Raw genomic sequence first — 25,959 nt, 5'->3', positions numbered from 1 at the left:
TATATATGTGTGTATACTAGATAATGCATATTGTTATTTACACATGTATGTATATTAGATAGTGGTTATTGTTATTTATATATGCATGTGTACAAGGTAAAGGTTATTGTTATTTACATATGTAAGTATACTATATAGTGATTATTTACATATGTATGAATACTAGATATTGGTTATTTACACATCTATGTATACTAGATAGTGGCTATTGTTATTCACATATGTGTGTGTAATAGATTACATATGTATGAATACTAGATATTGGTTATTTACACATGTATGTATACTAGATAGTGGCTATTGTTATTCACATATGTATGTGTAATAGATACTTGTTATTGTTATTTACAAATATATGTATACTAGATAATGGTTATTGTCATTTGCATATGTATGTGTACTAGATAATAGTTATTGTTATTTACATATGTGTGTATAGTAGATAGTGATTCTTGTTATTTTCAAACGTATGTATAGTGGTCATGTTATTTACATATGTAAGTATACTAGACAATGGTTGTTGTTATTACATATATGTGTATAATAGATAGTAGTCATTGTTATTTACATATGGGTGTGTACACTAGATAATGGATATTGTTTTCACATACGTATGTACACTAGATAATGGTTATTGTTAATTACATATGTATGTATACTAGATAGTGGTTATTGTTATTCACATATGTGTGTGTAATAGATACTTGTTATTGTTATTTACAAATATGTGTATACTAGATAATGGTTATTGTTATTTCCATATGGGTGTACACAAGATACTGATTATTGTTATTTACATATGTAGATATACTAAATAATGGTTATTATTTACATATGTTAGTAAACTAGACAGTAGTTGTTGTTATTTACATAGGTGTGTTTAATGCATAGTTGTTATTTATATATGTGTGTATACTAGATAATGCATATTGTTATTTACACATGTATGTATATTAGATAGTGGTTATTGTTATTTATATATGCATGTGTACAAGGTAAAGGTTATTGTTATTTACATATGTAAGTATACTATATAGTGATTATTTACATATGTATGAATACTAGATATTGGTTATTTACACATCTATGTATACTAGATAGTGGCTATTGTTATTCACATATGTGTGTGTAATAGATTACATATGTATGAATACTAGATATTGGTTATTTACACATGTATGTATACTAGATAGTGGCTATTGTTATTCACATATGTATGTGTAATAGATACTTGTTATTGTTATTTACAAATATGTGTATACTAGATAATGGTTATTGTCATTTGCATATGTATGTGTACTAGATAATAGTTATTGTTATTTACATATGTGTGTATAGTAGATAGTGATTCTTGTTATTTTCAAACGTATGTATAGTGGTCATGTTATTTACATATGTAAGTATACTAGACAATGGTTGTTGTTATTACATATATGTGTATAATAGATAGTAGTCATTGTTATTTACATATGGGTGTGTACACTAGATAATGGATATTGTTTTCACATACGTATGTACACTAGATAATGGTTATTGTTAATTACATATGTATGTATACTAGATAGTGGTTATTGTTATTCACATATGTGTGTGTAATAGATACTTGTTATTGTTATTTACAAATATGTGTATACTAGATAATGGTTATTGTCATTTGCATATGTATGTGTACTAGATAATAGTTATTGTTATTTACATATGTGTGTATAGTAGATAGTGATTCTTGTTATTTTCAAACGTATGTATAGTGGTCATGTTATTTACATATGTAAGTATACTAGACAATGGTTGTTGTTATTACATATATGTGTATAATAGATAGTAGTCATTGTTATTTACATATGGGTGTGTACACTAGATAATGGATATTGTTTTCACATACGTATGTACACTAGATAATGGTTATTGTTAATTACATATGTATGTATACTAGATAGTGGTTATTGTTATTCACATATGTGTGTGTACTAGATACTTGTTATTGTTATTTACAAATGTGTGTATACTAGATAATGGTTATTGTCATTTACATATGTATATATACTAGATAATAGTTATTGTTATTTACATATGTGTGTATAGTAGATAGTGGTTCTTGTTATTTTCAAATGTATGTATAATAGATAGTAGTCATTGTTATTTACATATGGGTGTGTACACTAGATAATGGATATTGTTTTCACATATGTATGTATATTAGATAATGGTTATTGTTAATTACATATGTATGTATACTAGATAGTGGTTATTTACATATGTGTGTATACTACAGGGTGTTAGGAAAGTTACTGTGCAGTTTTGTCTGTTAATAAATATATAAGTGCACAGTGACTTTCTGAACGCCCTGTAATTATTGATTATTCACATACGTATGTATACTAGATAGTAGTTGTTGTTATTTACATATGTATGTCTACTAGACAGTGACTACTGTTATTTTCATTTGTGTGTATACTAGATAATGGATACTGGTACTTACAAACATATGTATACTAGATAATGGTTATTTACATATGTATGTATTCTAGATATTGGATATTTACATATGTATGTATCAGGTCATCCCTCAAGTAATGTTTTATTTTAGGTTAAAAAAAAGGATTCAAAATGCTTTTTAATGTTATTTAATCAATAATGTATGTTTCATTGTTATTAATTACTTCCTGCCAACAATTTATAAGCTACTGAATGCCACTTCTATAAAATTCTTGGGATTTGGAGAAAAATAATGTAGAAAGGGTAGTTTTGAAATCTTCATGTGTTCCAAGATATTTTCCATCAAGATAGTTCTGTAAACTTCAGAATAGATGATAATCAGATGGGGCAGTGTCTGGAGTATAAGGAGGGTATGGAAGTTTTCCCAGTCTAGCTCTTCAGTCTTTGCAGATGTGATCCTTGCTGTATAAGGCCGTGAATTATCGTGGTGTAACATAACACCTTTATGAATGATCAAAGCAGGCCTCTTTTCTTTCAGTGCAACATTCAAGTGCAATAACTGTTGACAGTAGAAGTCTGATGTAATCGTTACATTGAGTGGCAGCAACTTAAAGTTAATCACACCAACAATATCCCACCAAATGTTTAATAAGACTTTCCTAGGGTGGAAATCCATTTTCCACTGTACTTTAGCCAAAATACCTGCACTGAGCCATTGTCTGCAGTGCTTAATATGTTTATAAAATATCCATTTTCCATCTCCACTCACTAACCTCTCCAAAAAAGTGAGATACGTTCATGAGAGTGCATAGAAGTGCAAATGTCCACTCTTGTGGTATGTTGGCTTTGATCAAATCATGGAGGACCCATTTTCCAAGTTTTGACACCTTCCCAAGCTGTTGCAGATGGCGGTGAACTGTTGAATGGGTTGAATTAAGCTTCTGTGTTAGTTCTTTAACTGCTAAAGCACAATCTTCATCAAGTGCAGCCAGCAGCAAGTCATCATTAAACTCAACAGGACGACCTGAACGTGGCGCATCACTTAAGCTGTAGTCACCTGATCTGAACTTATGAAACCACCTTCGACATTTTCTATCATTGAGTGACTCCACACCATAAACATCTTGAATGTTTCATGTAGTTTCTACTGCACTGTTGATCTTTTTAAACTCATAAAGCAATATATGCCTAATGTACTCCTCAGACACATCCATCTTCATAAGGGTTTATTTGATTAACGATATGAAAAAGTTGAGTTGTGTTAGTTTATTTTATTTGTCTGAACGTTTTCATACATGTCCTACAACCTATTTTAGTAATTAAAGCCTTCTACAAAGACAGAAATGATGATGCACTTTCTGTATTAAATTTTCGGGCATTACTTATGGGATGCCCTGATATAATAGATAGTGGGTTTTTACATATGTATGTATACTAGATAGTCGTCATTGTTATTTACATACATGTGCATACTAGATAATGGTTATTGTTATTTACATATGTATGTATACTAGATAGTGGTTATTCACATATGTATGTATAGTAGATATTGGTTATTTACATATGTATGTATACTAGATAGTGGTTATTGTTATTTGTGTAATTGTGTGTACTACATATATGTATACTAGATAGGGGTTATTTACATATTATGTATGCTCGATGTATGTTATTTACATACGTATGTATACCAGATAGTAATTATTGCTATTTAAATATGTATGTATACTAGATAGAAGTTATTGTTATTTACTTAGTATATATATTAGATAGTGGTTATTGTTATTTCCATATGTATGTATACTAGATAATGGTTATTGTTATTTACATATGTATGTATACTAGACAGTGGTTGTTTACATATGTGTCTACACTAGAAAGTGGTTATTGTTATTTACATATGTGTGTAAACTAGATAATGATTATTGCTATTTATATATGTATATATACTAAATATAGGATATTTACCTATGTATGTATATATACTAAATATAGGATATTTACCTATGTGTGTATACTAGATAGTAGATATTGCTATTTACATATGTATGTATATTATATTTCGGTAATTTACATATACGTGTTTACTAGATAGTGGTTATTTATATATTTGTGTATACTAGACAGTGGTTATTTACATATTTATGTATGCTAGATAGTGGTTATTCTTATTTATGTATGAGTACTAAATAATGGTTATTGTTATTTGCACATGTATGTATACTAGATAGTGGTTACTTACATATAAGTGTATACTAGATATTGGTTATGGTTATGTACATATGTATGTATACTAGATAATAGTCATTGTTATTTTCATGTGTGTGTCTACTAGATAATGGTTATTGTTATTTACATATGTATGTATACTAGATATTGGTTTAAGAACTACTGTATAATTTATGTTGAGCACTTACAGTTTCTGCACTGATAAGTTGGTTTAAGAACTAATGTATCATTTATCTTCAACTTCTGCACTTTCTACATTGATCAGATGGGTTAGAAACAACTGTCTGAATAATCTTCAACTTCTACAGTTTATACATTAATCAGTTGGTTTGAGATCTAGTGTATTATTTATCTTGAACATCTACAATTTCTACATTGATGAGTTAGTTTAGGAACTATGGTATCACTCATCTTCAACATCAACACTTCCTACCTTGTTCAGTTGATTTAGGAAATACTGTATGCTGTATCTTCAACTTTTGCAGTTTCTAAATTTATGAGTTGGTTTAGGAACTAGTGTATCATTTATCTTCAGCTTTGACAGTTTCTAGTTATTGCTATTTACATATGTATCTGTACTTGATAGAAGTTACTGCTATTTACATATGTATGTGTACTAGATAGTAGTTATTGCTTTACATATGTGTATATACTAGGTAGTAGTTATTGCTTTACATATGTGTGTATACTAGATACTGGTTATTTTTATTTACTTATGTATGTATACTAGATAGTGGTTATTTACATATGTATATATACTAGACATAGGTTGTTTACATATGTATCTATACTAGATAGTGGCTATTTACCTATGTAGGTATACAAGATAGTGGTTATTTACCTATGTAGGTATACTAGATATTGGTTATTTACATATATGTATGTATACAAGATAGTGGTTTTTGATATTTTTATATCTGCTTGTAGTAGATAATAGTTATTGTTATTTACATATGTGTGTATACTAGAGAATGGTTGTTGCAATTTACCTATGTATGTGTAGCAGATAGTAGTTATTGATATTTACACATGTGTGTGTACTAAATAGTGATTAACATTACATACCTATGTGTGTATAATGCATAATGGATATTGTCATTTACAAATGTATGTACACAAGATAGTTTATATGTTATTTACATATGTCAGTAAACTACATAGTTGTTATTGTTATTTACAAACGTATGTATACTAAATAATGGCTACTGTTATTTACATAGGTATGTGCACTAGATAGTGGTTCTTGTTATTTACATAGGTGTGTATACTTGATAATGGTTATTATTTTTTACATATATGTGTATACTAGATAGTAGTTATTGTTATTTACATATGGGTGTGTATACTAGATAGTAGTTATTGTTATTTACATATGGGTGTGTATATAAGATAATGGATATTGTTTTTTTATGTATACTAGATAGGGGTTATTTACCTCTGTAGGTATACTAGATATTGGTTATTTGCATATGTATGTATAGAAGATAGTGGTTCTTGATATTTTCATACCTGTGTGTAATAGATAATGGTTACTGTCATTTACCTACGAATGTATAATGGTTACTATTTTTTACATACATATGTATACTAGATAATGGTTATTGTTAATTACATATTTATGTATACTAGATAGTAGTTATTTACTTATCAATGTGTGCTAAATAGTAGTTATTATTATTTACATGTATATGTCTAGTAGACAGAGGTTACTATTTTTTCATATGTGTGTATACTAGATAATGGTTATTGTTAATTACATATTTATGTATACTAGATAGTAGTTATTTACTTATCAATGTGTGCTAAATAGTAGTTATTATTATTTACATGTATATGTCTAGTAGACAGAGGTTACTATTTTTTCATATGTGTATACTAGAAAATGGATATTGTTATTTAAATGTGAATGTATACTAGATAATGGTTATATACATATGTATGTACACTAGATAAAAATTATTATTTACATATGGGCATATGTTAGACAGTGGTTATTTACATATGGGTGTATGTTAGACAGTGGTTATTTACATATGTATGTATACTAGATAGTGGTTACTTACCTATGTATGGATACTATATATTTTTTATTTATATATGAATATACACTAGAGAATGGTTATTGTTATTTACATATGTATATATACTAGATAGTAGTTAATTACTTATGTGTACTAGATAGTGTTTATTTACATATGTGTGTATACTAGATTGTGGTTATTGTTATTTACATTCATAGGGATACTAGATAGTCGTTATTTACATGCATATATAAACTAGATATTGGTTGTTGCTATTTACATGTATATATACTTTAGATAGTAGTTATTGCTATTTACATATGTATGTGTACCAAATAGTAGTTATTGCTATTTACATATGTATGTGTACCAAATAGTAGTTTTTGCTATTTACTTACATATGTGTACTAGATAGTAGTTATTGCTGGTTGCATATGATTGGTTACTAGACAGTAGTTATTGCTTTACAAATGTGAGTATACTAGATAGTAATTATTGCTTTACATATGCATGTATACTATATAGTGGACATTTACATATATATGTATAATAGATATTGGTTATTTCCATATATGCAGTCATGTAAAAAAGTTATGACACCCTATGAAACCCTGTGTATTTTTTAACATTTTTGGATATATAGATATTTAATCTCAATATTTAAAATACTGAGAGGTTATAGGAATATAACTAAACAATTACAACTGAAGAAAAGATTTTTCAAGATCTTCTGTATGTGTAATTCTACAAAAATGCATATTCTAACTGAGGAAAAAGTAAAGACACCCTACCCTTTAATAGCTAGTGTTACCCCCTTTGACTGAAAACTGCAGTGAGATGCTTATGGTAGCCATCTACCAGTCTCTGACATTGGTCTGAAGAAAGTTTGCCCCACTCCTCAATGCATAATTCTTTCAGCTGTGAGATGTTTGAGGGGTTTCTTGCATGTACAGCCCATTTCAAATCACTCCACAGCATCTCATGGGATTAAGATCCAGGCTTTAACTTGGCCATTCCAGGACTCTCCATTTTTTAGTTTTTTGCCAATCCTTGGGTGGACTTACTGGTATATTTTGGGTCATTGTCGTGTTGTATGGTTCAGGACTGCTTCAGCTTTACTTTTCTTACAGATGGTCTCACATGATCCTCAAGCACCCTCTGATACATGGTAGAATTCATGGTGGATTGTGAGCTGTCCAGGTCCTGCTGTAGCAAAGCAGCCCCAACCCATGACACTTCCAATTCCATGCTTCACAGTTGGTATGACGTTCTTTTCCTGGAATGCTGTATTTGGTTTACACCAAACATGTCCTCTGTTCTGGTGTCCAAATAATTCCATTTTGGACTAATCTGTCCAAAAAACATCATTCCAGAAGTCCTGGTCTTTGTCTACATTCTCTCTGTCAAACTTCAGTCTGGCCTTGATGTTTCTCTTAGAGGACAAAGGTTTCCTCCTTGCACACCTCCCATGCAAGTTAAACTTGTGCAGTCTCTTTCTGATTGTAGAAGCATGCACTTTCACATCAACAGTAGCCAGAGCCTGCTGTAAGTCCAATGATGACATGTTAGGGTGTTTGGAGACCTCTTTTAGCATCTTGCGGTCTGCTCTCGGGGTGAACTTGCTTGGACGACCAGACCTAGGCATGTTGGCAGTTATTTTGAAAGCCCTCCACTTGTTAATTATTTTTGGGACAGTGGAATGGCTGATTTCAAAATCTTTTGGGATCTTGTTAAATCCCTTACCAGACTCATAAGCTGCTACAATTTTTTTTCTGAAGGCCTCAGACAGCTCTTTTGCTCTCACCATGGTGCTCACTCTCACTTCAACAGTCAGGAGTACACCAAACTAAATGTCTGAGGTTTTAATAGGGTAAGCCTCATTCAAAATGCTGAGTAATAATCTTCTAATCATGTGCACCTGGTGTGATACACCTGTGTGTGAGTTGAGCCATTTTAAGTGGGAATAAATGTGGGGGTGTCCTAACTTTTCCTCAGTTAGAATATTCATTTTTGTAGAATTACATTTACAGAAGATCTTGAAAAGTCTTTTCTTCAGTTGTAATTGTTTAGTTATATTCCTATAATCCCTCAGTATTTTAAATATTGAGATCAAATATCTATATATCCAAAAATGTTACAAAAATACACAGGCTTTCATAGGGTGTCCTAACTTTTTCACATGACTGTATGTATACTGGATAGTGGTATTTGTGTTTTTAAATGTGTGTGTGTAGTAGATAGTGGTTATTGTTATTTACATATATATGTATACTATATATTGGTTATTTACATATGTGTATACACTAGATAATTGTCATTGTTATTTACCTATGTATGTACACTAGATAATGGTTATTTTTTTACATATATGTGTATACGAGATAGTAGGTTTTTACTCGTATATATGCACAGTAGTGGTAATTTACATATGTATATACACTAGATATTGGTTATTTACATATGTATGTATACTAGTTAGTGGTTATTGATATTTACATATGAGTGTATACTAGATAATGATTATTGTTATGTACATATGTATGTATGGTAGAAAGTAGTATTTTACATAAGTATGTGTACTAGATGGTTGTTATTTGTGTATGCGTGTATACTAGATATTGGTTATTTAAATGTTTCTCTACACTGGCTAGTGGTTATCATCATTTATATATGTATGTGTACTAGATAATGGTTATTGGTATTTATATATGTATGTATACTGGATAGTGGGTGTTGTTATTTACATAGTGGTTATTTAGATATGTATGTATACTAGTTAATGGTTATTATTTTTTACATATATGTGTATACTAGATAGTGGTTATTTAAATATGTATGTATATTAGATAGTAGTTATTGTTATTTACATTCGTATGTATACTAGATAGTTGTAATTTACATGTGTATGTATACTAGATACTGGTTATTGCTATTTCAATACATATGCATACTAGATAGTAGTTATTGCTATTTACATATGTATGTGTACTAGATAGTAGTTATTGCTGTTATTGTAGGAACTAGTTTATCATTTATCTTCAATTTCTACAGTTTTTACTTTGATTAGTTGGTTTAGGATCTACTGTATCATTTACCTCAAAGATCTATGTCCTTTACTTTTATCAATTGGTTCAAGAACTACTGTAATGTTATTTATCTTCAATTTCTACAGTTTCTACATTGATCACATGGTTCAGAAACTACTTACTACATCAATAATCTTCAACTTTTCCAGTTTCTATATTGATCAGTTGATTTAGGACCTTGTGTATCATTTATCTTCAACTTCTACAGTTTCTACATTGATAAGTTGATTTAGGACCTTGTGTATCATTTATCTTCAACTTCTACAGTTTCTGCATTGATCAGTTGATGTAGGAACTACTGTATCAATAATCTTCAACTTCTACAGTTTCTACAATAATCAGTTGGTTTTGGAACAACTGTATCATTTATCTTCAACTTCTACAGTTTCTACATTGATCAGAAGGGTTAATAATTACTAAATCAATAATCTTAAATTTGTACAATTTCTACATTGATGAGTTGGTTTAGGATCTAGTGTATAATTTATCTTGAACATCTACAGTTTCTACATTGATCAGTTGGTTTAGGAACTACTGTATAAATAATCTTCAGTTTGTTCATTGATTAGTTGGTTTAGGAACTAGTGTATCATTTATTTTCAACATCTACAGTTTCTCCACTGATAAGTTTGTTCAGGAGCTACTGTATCAATAATCTTTAATTTTCAATACAGTTTCTACATATATCAGTTGGTTTAGGAACTACTCTATCATTTATCTTTGATTTCTACATTTTTTACATTGATCAGTTGGTTTAGGAAATGCTGCATCATTTATCTTCAATTTCTACAGTTTCTACATTTATCTATTGGTGTAGGAACTACTGTATCATTTATGTTGAACACCTACAGTTTCTACATTGATCACTTCATTTAGAAACTGGTGTATGATTTATCTTGAACATCTACAGTTTATTATATACTTTACGACATTTTTATTTGTTTCTCATTCATCAGCAAATTTTCATGTGGAACCTTCTGGTTTCATACTATATATATTATTAATGAAGGGCTCAATGTAACTTAAGGTTTTAATGCAATAAAAGTTCACACTTTAAAATTCATGCAAGCATACAGGTGATCAAAAATCGACATGTAGTGTGGGTTGATGTTTTCACAAGTTTAACTCATTCACTGTGGCTCAAATATATATTTCTCAGTGAACAGAAAAATATACATCGTAAGTGAAGTAAAAGGGTTAAAGATATATTTATGTCTATTTTTATTTCAATAATTTTTGATGCAAACAATATGATTGGTGTGTTCAACTCCTTTCTGAAGTGGGTGTCAAGTGACAACTACACATGTAAGCAACATGTACAGCCACACCTAATCACACAGTACATCATGCTGTTTCTTTTAAACATGTACAGCCACACTTACCATCACACACAGTACATTAAGCTGTTTGTATAAAACAAAGCCACACCTAGTGTCACACACAGTACATCAGTACTGTTCACCAGTTCTTTACACTAGATCCAAGTCAACATTGTCATCAAACTGACAACACAATAATGAAATCATCAGTTCTTTACATCAGATCCAAGTCAACGTTGTCAGACAAACAGACATCAAAATAATGAAATCATCAGTTCTTCACATCAGGTCCAAGTTGAAATTATCATCAAATTTACATCTCAACATAACTAGAAGTCAAATAATTTAAATTTTAGAATTGTATGGATTCCTAGAGAGAAAACTTTCTTAAGGAATTTGATGTGAAGACACGTATTGAATGTTCAATACATTAAAAGAGAACAAGTGAATTATATTATACTGTTCTTCACTCTTATCCTTGACTGGAACACTGACCAAAAGGTCATTCTCTAAATTTTACACAACACAATGTTTGTATAATTTACTTTGCAGAAACTTAGAACAAACTAAACAGAAACACTACTTAAAGCAGAAAATAGGTTTATTTTAAAAACTTTTGATTCACAGAGTTGTCACAAGCAGACATTTATCAGTCCATAAATTACAAGCAAGTTTAAGTGGGAACAACATGCTTGTTTCTTAACCTTTAAACATTTTCATGTTCAGCTAAATTAACCCTGAAATATCAGTGAACACATTGTTATACTAACTATTCACTTTAAACCTCTACAACCTCAATTCATCATAAATATTAAAATCATAAAATCACACACCAGACCTTTACATTGAAAAATAGTGCATTCAAATAACACTTCCTCTCTGATAAATCAATCAAAGGATACACATTTTTATCACATTTCAAAATGATTTACAAACAATTTAATTTTCCTCACAGTCTCAGTTATTAAGTGGTTCTCAAATTACAACTTGAGTGACTTAAACATTTCAAACAAAATTAAAAATTCAAAAAACATCCTGCACAACATTTCATCAAGTTGTTTTTTTTACTGACACATTCAAAATTAATTTCCCTGGTTCATTTACAATAAAGTATAAACTTTATAGTTTCTAAATACATATAATATCAAAGATAGCTATGACCATTACTAGGATGTACAGTGAAAGTGAAGAGAAGATAACTTTCTTCTGTAGTAACAAAATTACACAACCTTGCCATAAAGTAAAAACAAAAAGTAGTTGCAGCTATTACATAATATTTGTGTATAAAATATGTATCTTAGAGAAAATAATAAAACCTTGGTCATGTATTTATAATACTAGGAAGTATTACATGTTCAATAACTAACACATCTGATTGAATCCATAAACCTAACCTTTGCAAAATGGATAAAAACTTCACCTGACAATTTATAAAAAAAGTCTCATGACTTGCAGACACATATCTGATTCACATGACAGTCTAGCGAATGTGTATTATACCTGGTGTCTAGTGAATGTATGCTGTAACTTTTATCTAGTGAGTTAAATGTGTGTTGTAACTTATATCTAGTGAGTTGAATGTATGCTGTTCTGTTTGGTAAAGACTTACTGCATCTTGTGACAAGTAAATGTGTATTATGTGTAGTAAAGTAATACTGTATCTAGTATCTTGTAAATGTGTGTAGTAAAGTAATACTGTATCTAGTACTTTGTAAATGTGTCTGGTGTCTACAAGTTTAAATCATGTCTAATTACTTTCATTAACACAATTATAAATGAAACTGTATAAAGAATTTCAATTAACAGAACTAAATTTTTAATTTACTCATATGAAATGCACACAATAGTAATAAAATCAACAAACAACAAATTTTCAAACTATCAGCAAAAAGAGACTGTTTAGTCAAGTTAAAAAATAAACAAAAATAGTAGTTTCCATATTCTCCAAGTTTTGAATTACAAGTCATAATTTGAAATTAATACTGTATCTTGAATTACAAGTCATAATTTAAAACTGAGATTTCTTTAAGAAAGTGTAAGTAAAATAATAAAACTTGACTGAATGTACTAATATTTACTGTTTTCAGAAAATATTACACTGGGTAATGAATTGAAAATTAATTAAAAAACTGGCCAACAATGTAAAATAACTAAAATATACTTTCTAAAAAACAAAATATTTAAAAGTATAAAAATGCACTTGACAAATTTATCTAAAGCTTATGTAACTGAACCTTAAGGTGATCACACCTGAGTAACATATATTCAAGTTTCTAATAGTATTTTTAAAACATATTTTTAATACTGGTATTAAAGAAGTAATTTAGTCATTTTTTTCTGACAGATAATACATATAAGCACCATCATGAAAGTGATGAGCATGACTAATGTGTTGAATGACTCTACCCAAGAGAAGATTGCGGCCGTAATGTTCACCTTCTTTTCTGTCGTGAGCTAAGCCTACTGCTAGCAACCAGTCAACAAGTTCATCTCCAGTAAACACACAATCTTCATAATTTTCCTGTGACTCCTCTGCTTGTCGTGGAGAAGCTGCTGAATATAGCTTCCTCTTAAACTGATCATAATGGTATCTCAGGAACTGATCACATGTTTGGTGGGTGCTCAATGAAAGCTCTTCTTCTGCAGGAAGAACTAGTACCTCTGTTCCAAAACGAATACGACGCCAGACACGAAGACAAGGGTTAACAACTAGTTTAGAATCCAGACCAAAAATGATAAACGATATGAATCCTTGACCATAGTTCAAGAAGATATCAAGAAACTCTAACTCTATGAATATTCCTGTAAGATCATCCATAACAACCTTCCAGATTGTTAAAGCAAGACCAACAATAATGGACAGGGTGAGTAACAAAATAAGCACAACATGTCGAACAATCTCATCGGTGTCGGCATAAGTTATTTCCACTAACCCATGTTCTTGAAGATTTCTCCTTTCTTCAGATATATACCTCTGAACACGAGAAGCACACTCCTTTCTCTTGGCATTGCTACACCCACGAGCTGTATCACAAAGGTGTGCCACAACAGATAAACCATTCACTGAACCAGAGAGACCCAAATCTTCAATATCTGGTGGATGTGTTGATGTTTCTTGATCACTTCTTGAAGCTGTTGGTTGTGATCCTTCATTGAATGAAGAACCACTGAAGTGAGTCACTGTCTGAGAAAGTGTTCCATTTTCTGCTTCAGGATCATCGATGTTAGGAACAAGAACCTGATATCCTAGAGTCTGAATTTGTTGTCGTTGTTGCACTGTCAAGCTAGTCAGGATAACAATTAAACTACTTGCCAACACTACAAGTGAAACAGTTGCTTGAGTTTCCCCAAAATGAAAATTTGGATCAGTTATATTATGAGTGAAAGGGAAATTCATCATGCCTACTGCAAGAAATCCAGAAATTGCAAGAGAGATTCCAAATCCAATTATAATGATCAGATAGCGTATTTTAAGTACAAAACAGAGTCCCTGCCACTGAAGCAAAGCCAAGAGAAGAGAAAGAAGAGCTGTCCACACCCGAGCACTAAATGTTCCTCCAGCAGCCAGAAAGTACTGTAAGTAGAACATCCACTTTTTATGTGGGTTTATCACTTTTCTAAGAACACCCCCACCAGCTGTGAAAAGCTGAGATATAACGAGACATAAAGTCATCCCATGTGTAATGTTTTTCCATTTCTTACTCATACAAAATATGGCAATGACCCACACACAGCAAACTAGACTTATAGCACTCACGTACGTCATGGTGTCTAATAGTTCTGAGTAGAAATTCAGGGAACTGGAAACAGACACAAGGGATAAAACAGCAGACACAAACACAAGAGGGGCAGAAAACAAGGTACAGGCCACCATACCAGAAGCCACCACTTCTGTTGATAAGCCAAACTGACCAGCAAAGATAAATACAGTTGGTGCTGTGGGAAAAGTACCGTACAAAAACCCAAAGTTGGCAAGGTCCTTTACGTCAGCTGAAGAATCATTAGTAGAAAACACTGTTACAAGTTCTCTTATGATTAAAGGAAGAATCAAAATCTTCACAATTATCATCACTGCTGGCTGTAACAAGGCAGTTCCTTGCAGCAACTGGAACTTTCCTACCATGTTTAAACCTAAGAGAAATAATGCAGTAGCAGAAAATGCAGATCCCAGTACATGAAGAAACTTCTGGAGAACATCTGGCACTTGGTGATTAAAAACAAAATTTCCAAACACACCTAAAACAGTCATGATAACCACAGGATTAGATATTATCCCTTTACAAACGTGAAAAAAGACAGTCTTTCTGGATACTACACTAATGTTTTGACTTCTCTGTTTCTGAATCTCCATTAAGATAAACCCCACTGGATTGAGAACCATAAGCTGAATAGGAGCAAGCAGGTAGAGATAACTGGCATAATCTGAATGGCTGTTTGCATATAGAGAGGAAGCGAGAGGGAATCCTAATGCAAAGTCGTTGCTCTGTGTACAAAATATGCCATACAAACCAGCCTTTCCAATGTTAACGGGCTTCGTCAAAAGTATTGTAAATGTAGCAACAAGAAGAAAGACAATTCCTTTAGAAACAAATACTGCTCCAAGAAACTTCCAGTTAACATTTTCTAATCTCAGAGATGACAAGGAATTAAAAATCAAAGCAGGAAGAGAAAAATATGACACAAAGAGATTAAGACCTTTGGATTCCATCAACGATATTAACCCACATCTTCCAGCAAGATAGCCACAAAGCACTGTCAGAAAACACTGAAGGAGAACTGGAAATATGTCACAAAAAGCAATCTCACCAGGAGTTGGAACTAGATTTGCAGATGAAGATGCTTCTGTGCTTGCAATCCAGGGCATTTTCTGAGTTTAGGAAATAAAAGTACTGATTTTGTTCAATGATGAGGTTACCACGTGGAACATTGCAACTAATTTGTAAAACATAAGATCAGAGATTCTTTCTTTCTTCCCTTGAGAACTTGGTTAAATCTAGCTTAGAAAAAAAAAAGCAACATCTAAAATTATTTTCCTCTGGTAACAAAATGTTAAATGTCTAATCACTATAAAGTTATTTACATTTACTATAAACACAACAGTAAATACATGTTATATCACACTTGATTTCTGTAAACAATCTGTCAATGACTTAACAATACAAGTCATTACATTTTACTATCACTAACTATAAACATTTCTCTTCATCATTCTGTCTAGAACACATTCTCATTCCTCTTTTTGTTAATACACAACAATGTACATCTCCACTTAGCAACAAGACTACCAACTGATTCTTCTTAGCCTAACTATGGTGTTTATGCTCAATATTCATGTTGACCTGTTAAAGGTTTGTGTTTTTATTCTTTCTTTTTATGATAACAATGGTGGTATAATAGTTTAATTCAGGAGCTTCATGACAATGAGTTGTAGCAAAAGGTAAAATAATATTTGCAAAGAAGTGTTTCAGTTAAGCCTTACATGTTTATTTTACTATCATTGTTAAATAACTAAACCTTAATGTGTTGTATATTACTTAGGACCACAAAGATGAATATTTTCTGTACATACACATTATTGTTGCATATTACTTTGGTTCACAAAGATGAATATTTTCTGTACATACACATTATTGTTGTATATTACTTAGGTTCACAAAGATGAATCTTTTCTGTACATGTACATCATTGTTGTATATTAAAAGAAGCCAAGAGCAAGAAGACATGGGTCCCTAGAGTGGGTGTTTTACAGGTAGTTGATTGAAGTAACAACCTGTTGAAGTGTCCCAGTGGATAATCACAAAATGATTGACTGGACAACCATGACCAAAGATAAGGATAAGCCCAGTAAGCAATAGTCATCTCCAGAAAACTTGTATACAGATAATGCTCCTATGGAGATCAGACTCCAGAGAAAGTGGTGGTGTTGAGAACTGCCCTTACCAGAGAAACAGATATTAGTGTGGAGATGCAAGTCATGCTACGGATGGTGGTGGTATATTCCAAGGTGTTGGAAAGATGGAGTCACCATGACAAAGGTATGTAGAGAGAAAGGCAGAGACTCAGTGGTGGATAGGGGATTGAAGTGGATGCATGTGTAATGACCATGAAGAAACAGAGCTTCTATGAAAGAAAGAGTTTCCAAATATAAATTGCCTTAAATACCAGAATCTCCATGGTATAAATATGCAAAGGAGAGGGTTAAGCCCACTCCACAAGGGAGTTGAGGAAAAACCCCAAGTGACCATGACACTGGGTGCGAGTCAAATTGGAATTGGCAAGTTAGACCAGCTAGCCCAAGCAAGAAGCCTTCTAAAGAAGAGTGGAAGTAGCAATCATGGATTCCAATCAAGATGGAACCAGGAGAAGCCAAACAACTATACAAGGGCAGAAATGAAAGCCCAGTGCAACTGAACATATGATCTAGAGAAATAATGGGATACAGGACAAATGAAAACCAGAAAGAAATCATTAAAACATTTACATTAATTAAATATAACCCAGGAGAAGTCCCAACAAACACTGAGAAATTCATCCAACTGAAATTGAGGAACAAGAAGAAAATAATTAAGAGGTGACAAATCAATAATGGGGCATCAAAAATATGAGAACAAAAACCCTGTATTAGGTTTTTATAACTCCTGTCACCAATAAAGAGAATGCCATGTCCTGAAAATGATTAGAATGCAGAGGAACAATTGGAAGACGACAGGAAAGATTATGATGAGAAAGAGATGGAATATGAAACAGGATATAAAATCATGAGAAAAAATGTGCAGAACAACAGGATCACTGAAGAAGGAAAATAAAGGAGTGTAAAGTGGGAAAGGTAGGCACCAACAGGACTAGAGTCCAAATGGGCAAAGGTGAGTGATAGAGTTAACAGTGAAACAGTAAGTCAAAAAATCAAGGAAACACTACAAGATGGTAGGCAAGCAGTCTAAACCCAGGATTCCAAGGAATAACAAAGACCTTTAAAGATCAGGTTTTAAGTATGTGGATAAGATGGAAATTCCAGAGAACTCTGAGGAACAGATGTGGACACATATTTGAAGGGATCCTCCAAATAAAAGAAAATAGGTGAAAACAGAGATAGGAAAGGAAGAAGTAGAAAGCAAAATGTCTAACAAATTAAAATGTTATCATCACTACTGGGGTGAAAAGAAATTACTGGGGAAGTGAAGGGTAGAGATAAAGGACTAAGGTGAAAATAGTAAAAAATGAACAGATAGCTGGAAGAACAAAGAAAGAGGAGTGCCTTAAAGTGGAAAGAAAGGACACAAAAAATTAGATATCAAGAAAATATGAGGATCATGACCTAAAGCCATAACAAGAATCACAAAGATTAGTAGAACAAAAAGATCTGTGGAAATGCAGAGTTTGGACAGGAAAAAGAAAACAAAGTAAAACAACATATACCTGTTTCATAAGTACAGCAGAAGGAGGAAGTAGCTGTCATCAAGCAGTGAAGAGACATAAAAAAGGTTGGGGTGGAAGAGGTGGCCAAAATCATCCATAGAAGGCAAACAAACAAAGCAAGTAGTTATCTAAACTGGTGAAGAAATAGGCAAGATGTAACCAGCCACAGGATGCATGAAAATAACAACCTCATTAGTTGAATTGCTGGTACATAGGGTTCATCACAGCTCATGTTATCTATCACATCAAAAACATCTTGCCATGGAGTAAATGAAATCCAAGATATATCACATGCAGGTGTGTGCTCTACTACATAAATTAAAAGGTTAGAAGCTGAATCTTAGATACAAGAACAGATAAATTGCCTCTTGTCACAGTAGAAGCAGTGTGAGAAAATGACCCAATACATTTCACTCAGCATACACTATAGAAAGAAGCCTAAAGCAAAAATATGATGGCTTTAGTTACAATCAGGTGGATGGACAAAGTCAGTGTAGTACTAAAGTAAGAATGGTAATCAATTAAAGACACTAGATACAGGAAAAACATTCATGAACACATACAATACCAAAGGAAGAATAAGCCTACAGTTATGTGCTAGTGCTCCAGAAGATTACTGTATGAGAAGGTGGTTTTTCCTTCTTATTAGTGGAAGGTTACAGCATTATGTCATAGCCTAATGTGTAGGGGTTGGAGTTTGTTCAAGGCCTGTACAATGCACATGAAATTCCATGACAGTTGTGGATGAAGTAAAAACTTTTAGTGGTGTAAAGAAGCAAGCAGCATTTCTGAAACTAATATTTATACAAAATACAAACAATACCATAATATTTAGTCTATCAATACAGTCGAGTTGTGGTAATCATTACAAGCTTTGGTCTAATTACTTCCAATTATACTATTTTTTTAATACAACTACAGTCAAACTTAAAGTAATCATGAAATATTGGAAGTAGAAAATAAATTATAATTCTTAGATGTGATAGTTAGTAAGATACTAGCACATTTTATTACAATAACCAATATAATATACTGACATGGGATAGAAACCAATATAACCCTGTACAAATAAAGTATTGTTTACAGTACTGTCATGAGATAGAAAACACTTTTATCCTTTACAAGTAAAGTCCTGTTAAGTGTGCTTACATAAGATAGAAACTAATATAACCCTGTACAAGTACTGTTTAGAGAACCGACATGGGATAGAAACCAATATAACCCTTTACAAGTAAAGTCCTGTTAAGTGTACTGACATGAGATAGAAACCAGTATAACCCTGTACACTTAAAGTATTGACATAGGATTAAAACCAATATAATCCTGTGCAAGTACATCAATAAAGAAACAAAATGGAATGGCAACAGGAATGAGACATGAGAAATATTCCAGGATCCCAGTTCAACAGATAATGGATCACACAAATCCATGTACAAAGATGGAAGGATGATATTCCTTAATGAAACAGTTATATGTGAGGTTGAAGCAAGAGAGGAAATAATTTGCAGAGGAGGAGGGCTTCTGGTTGGCTTGTTCAGTTGATCCTAACCGAGGCATTGGATTTATAGATCCCTGCTACTAAGTGGCCCTGGTAAAGGTCCATCAATTGTTTGAGTAAATTGTTTGTCCAGATCCTGCCGACTTGCTTCTTTTCTTTACAACTCTGTCGAAATCTTTGATTTCACCACCTCCATTACATTCGTTCTGCCTCTATACACTCCAGACAATTACCACATCTTACTCAATAGGCATTCACTGAACTTTTTATCAACCCCACCAAAAGAAGAAATTTCCTGAATTTTTAAAAAAAATTTATTCACTAGTGGGGCAAAGGGGGATAATCTTATTCCTGTTCACCCCAGTTGGGAAAATAAAAATATGACATCAGACCTGACTGAGAGCATTGATGGACATAACTAAAGGATGTGGTAAATATGACCAAAAACAAAAAACATTTGAGTTGAAAGTGTGGCAAAACCATCTATGAAAGATATGCTCAACTTTGAACAAACTTAATGGAAAAACATGTCAGTCAAGAGACACTATCATATGGAGAATGAAGTCCAGCCAAGAAAGGCAGTCTGCAACAAAGTTTATACTTCTCAGCATGAAAGACAATTAGACAAATGCCAGAATAATGGACACAAAATATTAGATTCAATGTTTGAAAATAAAGGGTTCCAGAATAGATACCACCTTAGTGATTGATGTATAAAACAATAATGGAATTGTCTGAATCGATCATAATCAAATAACCCATCAGAAACAGGAAATAATGGGATTATGCTTTATGGACAGAAATTTGAGTATGTTGATGTGATATGAGCTCTTGTTCTGTGTCAAAAGACTATCATAACGTCATTCAGACATTCCACAATTTGAATAATACAAGTATAGAGGGAGAATTTCTCTCAGAAATGGTCTGAGAGAAGCCAATCTTTTATGTAAAAGTAAAATTGGAGACAGTCTATGAACATGATGAGCAAAGACCCTTAAAACATGGTTAAATGAGTAAGGGGCTGATAAAATGCTGAAAGAAACAGCACAGAACTGGAGGACATGACTCTAGTGGATGAAGTGCAGAATACATCTGAAAGATGGGGCAAACAGGATGTGAAAGAATTTGTCTGATATGTCAAACTCGGTCCTCCACATTCTGAAAAAAAAGGACCAATAGAGAGAAAAGAATTTTTCTATTTGAAAGCATGGAATCACCAGAAAGTGACTGAGAAAGTTAAGGATAATTATACATATTAATCCGTGATCTTCTTGGGAACTACAAAGAAATAAGAGTAAAATCTTGGAGAAGAGTTATATACCCTCTTGATGGCACATCTGTTTAAAAAAAACACACAAAAAAACTGATACTTTCTCCTCAAGAGATAGAATTGGAAGGAAAAGGAAATGAAATGCGATGAGGATAGAGAAGTGATAGAATAGTCCCTGTTGAGTCATGTGGATCAGGTGGAAGGCCTGAAAGATCAGATGGAAGACCAAGAGGTAGAATGACCTACCTGAAGAACAGTGATAGAAGGGTAATGTTGAGAGAGACAAGAACCACAGAAGACAGTAGAAACTAGTGCTGCATAGTTTCAGTCCGTGATTCCAGAAAGTCGGGAATGGTCATATGAATCAGATAAAGGAAGAGAGTGAGGATTAAAACTACTGGTACAAAGTTGGTCCACACAGGAGTCTGCATGAACACCAATGTCAATGGAGACAGGAGAAATGAAATACAATCCTGTACATTAGGCTTGTGAAGCAAAGAACAAGAAGTGTCATGAGAAACTGAAAGAATGTAATATATCTGTGGAATAAAAGCTTAAAATGAAGGGGAAGGCTGAGGCATTTCCTCAACTATATATGAACCACTTAAAGCAAAACCAAGAAGAGGAAAAAGGTGATTGAATTAATCTTCTTCTTGTACATTGTGTGTGTTTTTTTCTTATAGCAAAGCCACATCAGGCTATCTGCTGAGCCCACCAAGGGGAATCGAACCCCTGATTTTAGCATTGTAAATCCGTAGACTTACCGCTGTACTTGTACACTGTCAAACTGAAAAGGAATAAATGATAAATGGATGGGCACAGAAAGCTAAACATGTACAATGGCTGTCGTGTTATCCATGGCTAATGATCCTCCTGAAGCCATAGTTGAAATACGTTCTGTATGAATTCATGTAAAAGTCATAGTAACATGTAGGAAAACAAAGCAGTGAACATTAGTTCAAACTTAGTAAGATGAAACTAAAGTTCCATAAACCAGTACAAATCTCAGCAAAATCACAATGCATCATACAATACCAAGGAAAAGAATGAAGTCATCACAAGTGCAAGTGTACAGGGGGAGTTTTACACATGAGGATGTCACCCCCTTGTTGGTAAAGAGCTTTTGTTACACAATGACATCATCATATGCCAGTGTTGTTCACATTAAAACTCATGAAATTAGGTGGGACTTGCATCAAAGCTAGTGGCATGCCAGTCCATTAATATAGATAAAAACTAAAATCATAGATTTAAATTATTCATTATTTTTTGTTAACATTCCTACTCATTATCAATTTAAAATAAAGAACAGAACTCAACTCAATAATACTATTGTAAAGCATCTCTAACTTATACTTCAATATCTACTTTACATCTGGATTTACTTAATATACCACAGACCTACATATTAACCTGTCAACATCACTCAGGCCTACAGAACCACTATTACAATTTTCAATCCTTAACATCCTTCCCTAGTTCTGTTTAAAGAGAAAATGAGTCCAAAACTCTAAGCATCTCATGCTGATATCTTTTGTACAGTAAATGGATTACATGGTAACCCAAATAAGTTATCACTAGTCTTGTTGGATCAGAGAGTACCCCAAACAAGTTATCACTAGTTTTGTTGGATCACAGTGTACCACAAATAGGTTATCACCAGTCTTGTTGGATTACAGTGTACCCCAAATAAGACATCACTGATCTTGTTGGATCACAGTGTACCCCAAATAAGACATCACTGATCTTGTTGGATCACAGTGTACCACAAACAGGTTATCACTAGTCTTGCTGGATCACAGAGTACCCCAAATAAGACATTACTAGTCTAGTTGGGTCAGATGGTATCCCAAATAAGGCATCACCAGTTTTTCACAATGCTAAAATAACTATTATCCTTAAGTTCAAATTTTCTGATGTGAGACATAGGAACACATTTGTTCTGTTCATTACAGTGAAAGATTTAAGATTTTACAAACAATAACACCTAAATATTCCTCTATTTATCTATTCACAAAACCAATAACCTTCCCATATAAAAAGTAAATCCTTTCAAATCTCCATTGCAAAAACTAATAATATGCCTTTTAATATTAAAATTCAAAGTTTTGACCCATTCACTGAAGTTCTGAGGATAGCTACTACTGTACAACAAAAGACTAAGTGGACAGTCATAAGCACCAATAATTATATATTTATTTTAGTGTATAACAAATGTCCAGAGTCAAAATATGCATTGGTTATTCTGCTGTAGGTCAGTGTTACAGTTAACTCTGTAATGTCCCCAAATGTCCAGTTGTATAATGATTATGTAAGTTGTTATAATATGGACTCCAAGGATCCATTTTTTTTCTTTACGGTTGTCATTGCACATCTTACCTTATGAGAATAAAATTTAATCCCATCATTAACTTTCAGGAAATCACTTCTCATATAAAGTGCCCCTCATGAAATGTTACCCTTTGAAGTAAAGCAACACTCTGGAGTTTGAAATGAACTGCCACATGGACTGAATATGACTTAGAGAAGAGTTTTCAACTTTACTGCACCTTGAGGCACAGTAATAAAGATCTGCACATGCAATTGATGACTCTAGACTTGTTCATATCTCACAATGAGTCACAGCTCACTGGCTGACAATCACTGATCTAGAGTCTATTCTTAGAGTGAAACTTTTTCATTAATAAATAGCAAGTACTGAATAGTTATAAGTTCTTATCAAGCTAACCAACTATAGTAGTAGAAACTAAATAAAACTACTCTCATTGTACTTAAAAATACTTTAAACATTCACACTGAATCACACAGTTCCCTATAATAAATAGAACACTGAAAAAGACAAAAACATATGTTGAAATAGATAATATAATAATTTCAGACATGGGACCTATTGGTCCATCTTGGTTATTTCACACTCTTATTACAGTTAACAAAATTAACGGCACCAGTAACAATAACAGTTTATCAAACACTATCACTACTAGTATTATATTCTGGAAAATGTCTGGTAGTTAAAGAACCACTAATTATATCACTGAGGAAAACGTTGCCAGCCTGATATATCATTATCTGGCCCTTTCTTTGGTATATTATTAATAAACCCTATTCTGTGCTAAATAAATTATTACTATCACTGTTACTGCTGTTAGGTTCACTTCGTAGCACATTTTTGAATTTGTAATAAAATTCTAGATAATTATACTGTAAATGTAATTTTATAAGTCCTATATACCATATTTAATGATTGTAAGAAAACATTTTAAAAACGTATATTGTGAAAGCAACTTACAAATCACAACGTTATGTAATCGTAACGTAGTTACTTCCTATACTAGTCATCATTCAACAAAAGTGACATCTCTTGGTCAAGACCAGAAGAAGAGAGTGAAATCATATGTTATGCTTCAAATGTTAGTTTAGTTATTGTAACTCTTACAGCAGTCCTTCCAGTAGCTCAGCGGCAAGTTTCAAGACTTGTAACGCTAAAAACCAGGTTTCTATATACGTGATGGTGTATCCTGTGATTAACAAAAAAGAAACATTTCACGTTTATTAAAATCGAGTTCAGTTATAATAAAGGCACAGAAGCGTATGAGGCAATTTTTGTGGGTGTTTTATTTTAGCAAAGCTACATCTGACTGTTTACTATGAACACCGAGGGGAATCGAATCTCAGATTTCAGCGTTGTAAATCCGAAGACTTAGCGCTGTCTTACCAGAGGGGCCCGGCATAGCCAAGTGTGTTAAGGCGTGCGACTCGTAATCTGAGGGTCGCGGGTTCGCATCTCCGTCGTGCCAAACATGCTCGTCCTTTCAGCCGTGTGACGGTCAATCCCACGGCTAGCACAGATAGCCCTCGAGTAGCTTTGCGCGAAATTTAAAAACAAACAAACAGTTCCAACTGAAAGGGATGTTTTGTAAGGATTGGTTAGATATTGGGGGGAGTTATTGTGTGAATGTTAAATTTAGTATTTTTAGAAGCAATAATTTATTGCAGGTTTACTTAACGTAACTGTTTATAAATCATTTGCTGTTTTGTTCAACCGTTGTAAATTAACATGAGGTTAAATAGCACACAAGGTCACTTAATAAAGTTGTAATATTTTAAAATGAGGTCCAAAACTCGAGCACTTTCAAATAGTGAATTGTTCTTTTTCAAGAGAATAAATGGTTATGTTTAATGAGTGTGATGAACAGGGGCATAGATCCTGGGGTCGGGAGGGATACACCCCCTTCATTTTAGGTGGGGGTATGGTGCATACAATCATACCCCCTACAGTTTGGTCTGTTGAATTGTTTCATTGTATCACAGGCCTACAAATTGTGTGTTTGTTCTTGTGATTCTCGTGTTCTTACCAGTCGAATTATATAATTAGGCCTAGATGTAGGCCTGGCATGGCCAAGCGTGTTAAGGCGTGCGACTCGTAATCTGTGGGTAAAAGTGTTATTTTTCTATCTCATTTTCTGAAAAAAATATAATATTTTTTATTTACCTGAAAGAAAAATTAAAGACACAAAAATATAACTACTTTTTTTTACCTTTAATCCAAACATGAATTTTGATACTTTCACAAAAAGACACAACATAGAATTTCTTCACTAGCACATACTGTTTCCAAGTTTTTTTAAGTTTGGTTTTAAATCTTTCTTATACAATACTTAAATAATAATTACATACAAACAGA

At 32.5% G+C, this 25,959-nt stretch overlaps 1 protein-coding gene across 4 annotated transcripts; it reads right to left on the bottom strand.

Moving 5' to 3' along the window:
- Positions 1 to 11,674: 11,674 nt before the first annotated feature.
- LOC143240429 (lysosomal cholesterol signaling protein-like) lies at positions 11,675 to 24,778 on the bottom strand. Of its 4 annotated transcripts, none has more exons than XM_076482848.1 (2): positions 24,565 to 24,778; positions 11,675 to 16,088 (listed from the first exon to the last, which is right to left on the bottom strand). In XM_076482848.1, the coding sequence occupies exon 2, from the start codon at positions 15,953 to 15,955 to the stop codon at positions 13,415 to 13,417; it is 2,541 nt and encodes an 846-aa protein (XP_076338963.1). In that variant the 5' UTR covers positions 15,956 to 16,088; positions 24,565 to 24,778; the 3' UTR covers positions 11,675 to 13,414. The 4 variants fall into 4 exon arrangements, with proteins under 4 accessions (XP_076338963.1, XP_076338964.1, XP_076338965.1 ...); XM_076482849.1 differs by having other exon boundaries at positions 11,675 to 16,084; positions 24,565 to 24,759; XM_076482850.1 differs by having other exon boundaries at positions 23,655 to 24,572.
- Between the last annotated feature and the right edge of the window lie 1,181 nt (positions 24,779 to 25,959).

This window comes from Tachypleus tridentatus, chromosome 13 (assembly GCF_004210375.1).
Source record: "Tachypleus tridentatus isolate NWPU-2018 chromosome 13, ASM421037v1, whole genome shotgun sequence".
In the NCBI taxonomy this organism is placed as follows: domain Eukaryota; kingdom Metazoa; phylum Arthropoda; class Merostomata; order Xiphosura; family Limulidae; genus Tachypleus; species Tachypleus tridentatus.
This window is presented reverse-complemented; position numbering and strand designations above follow the sequence as displayed.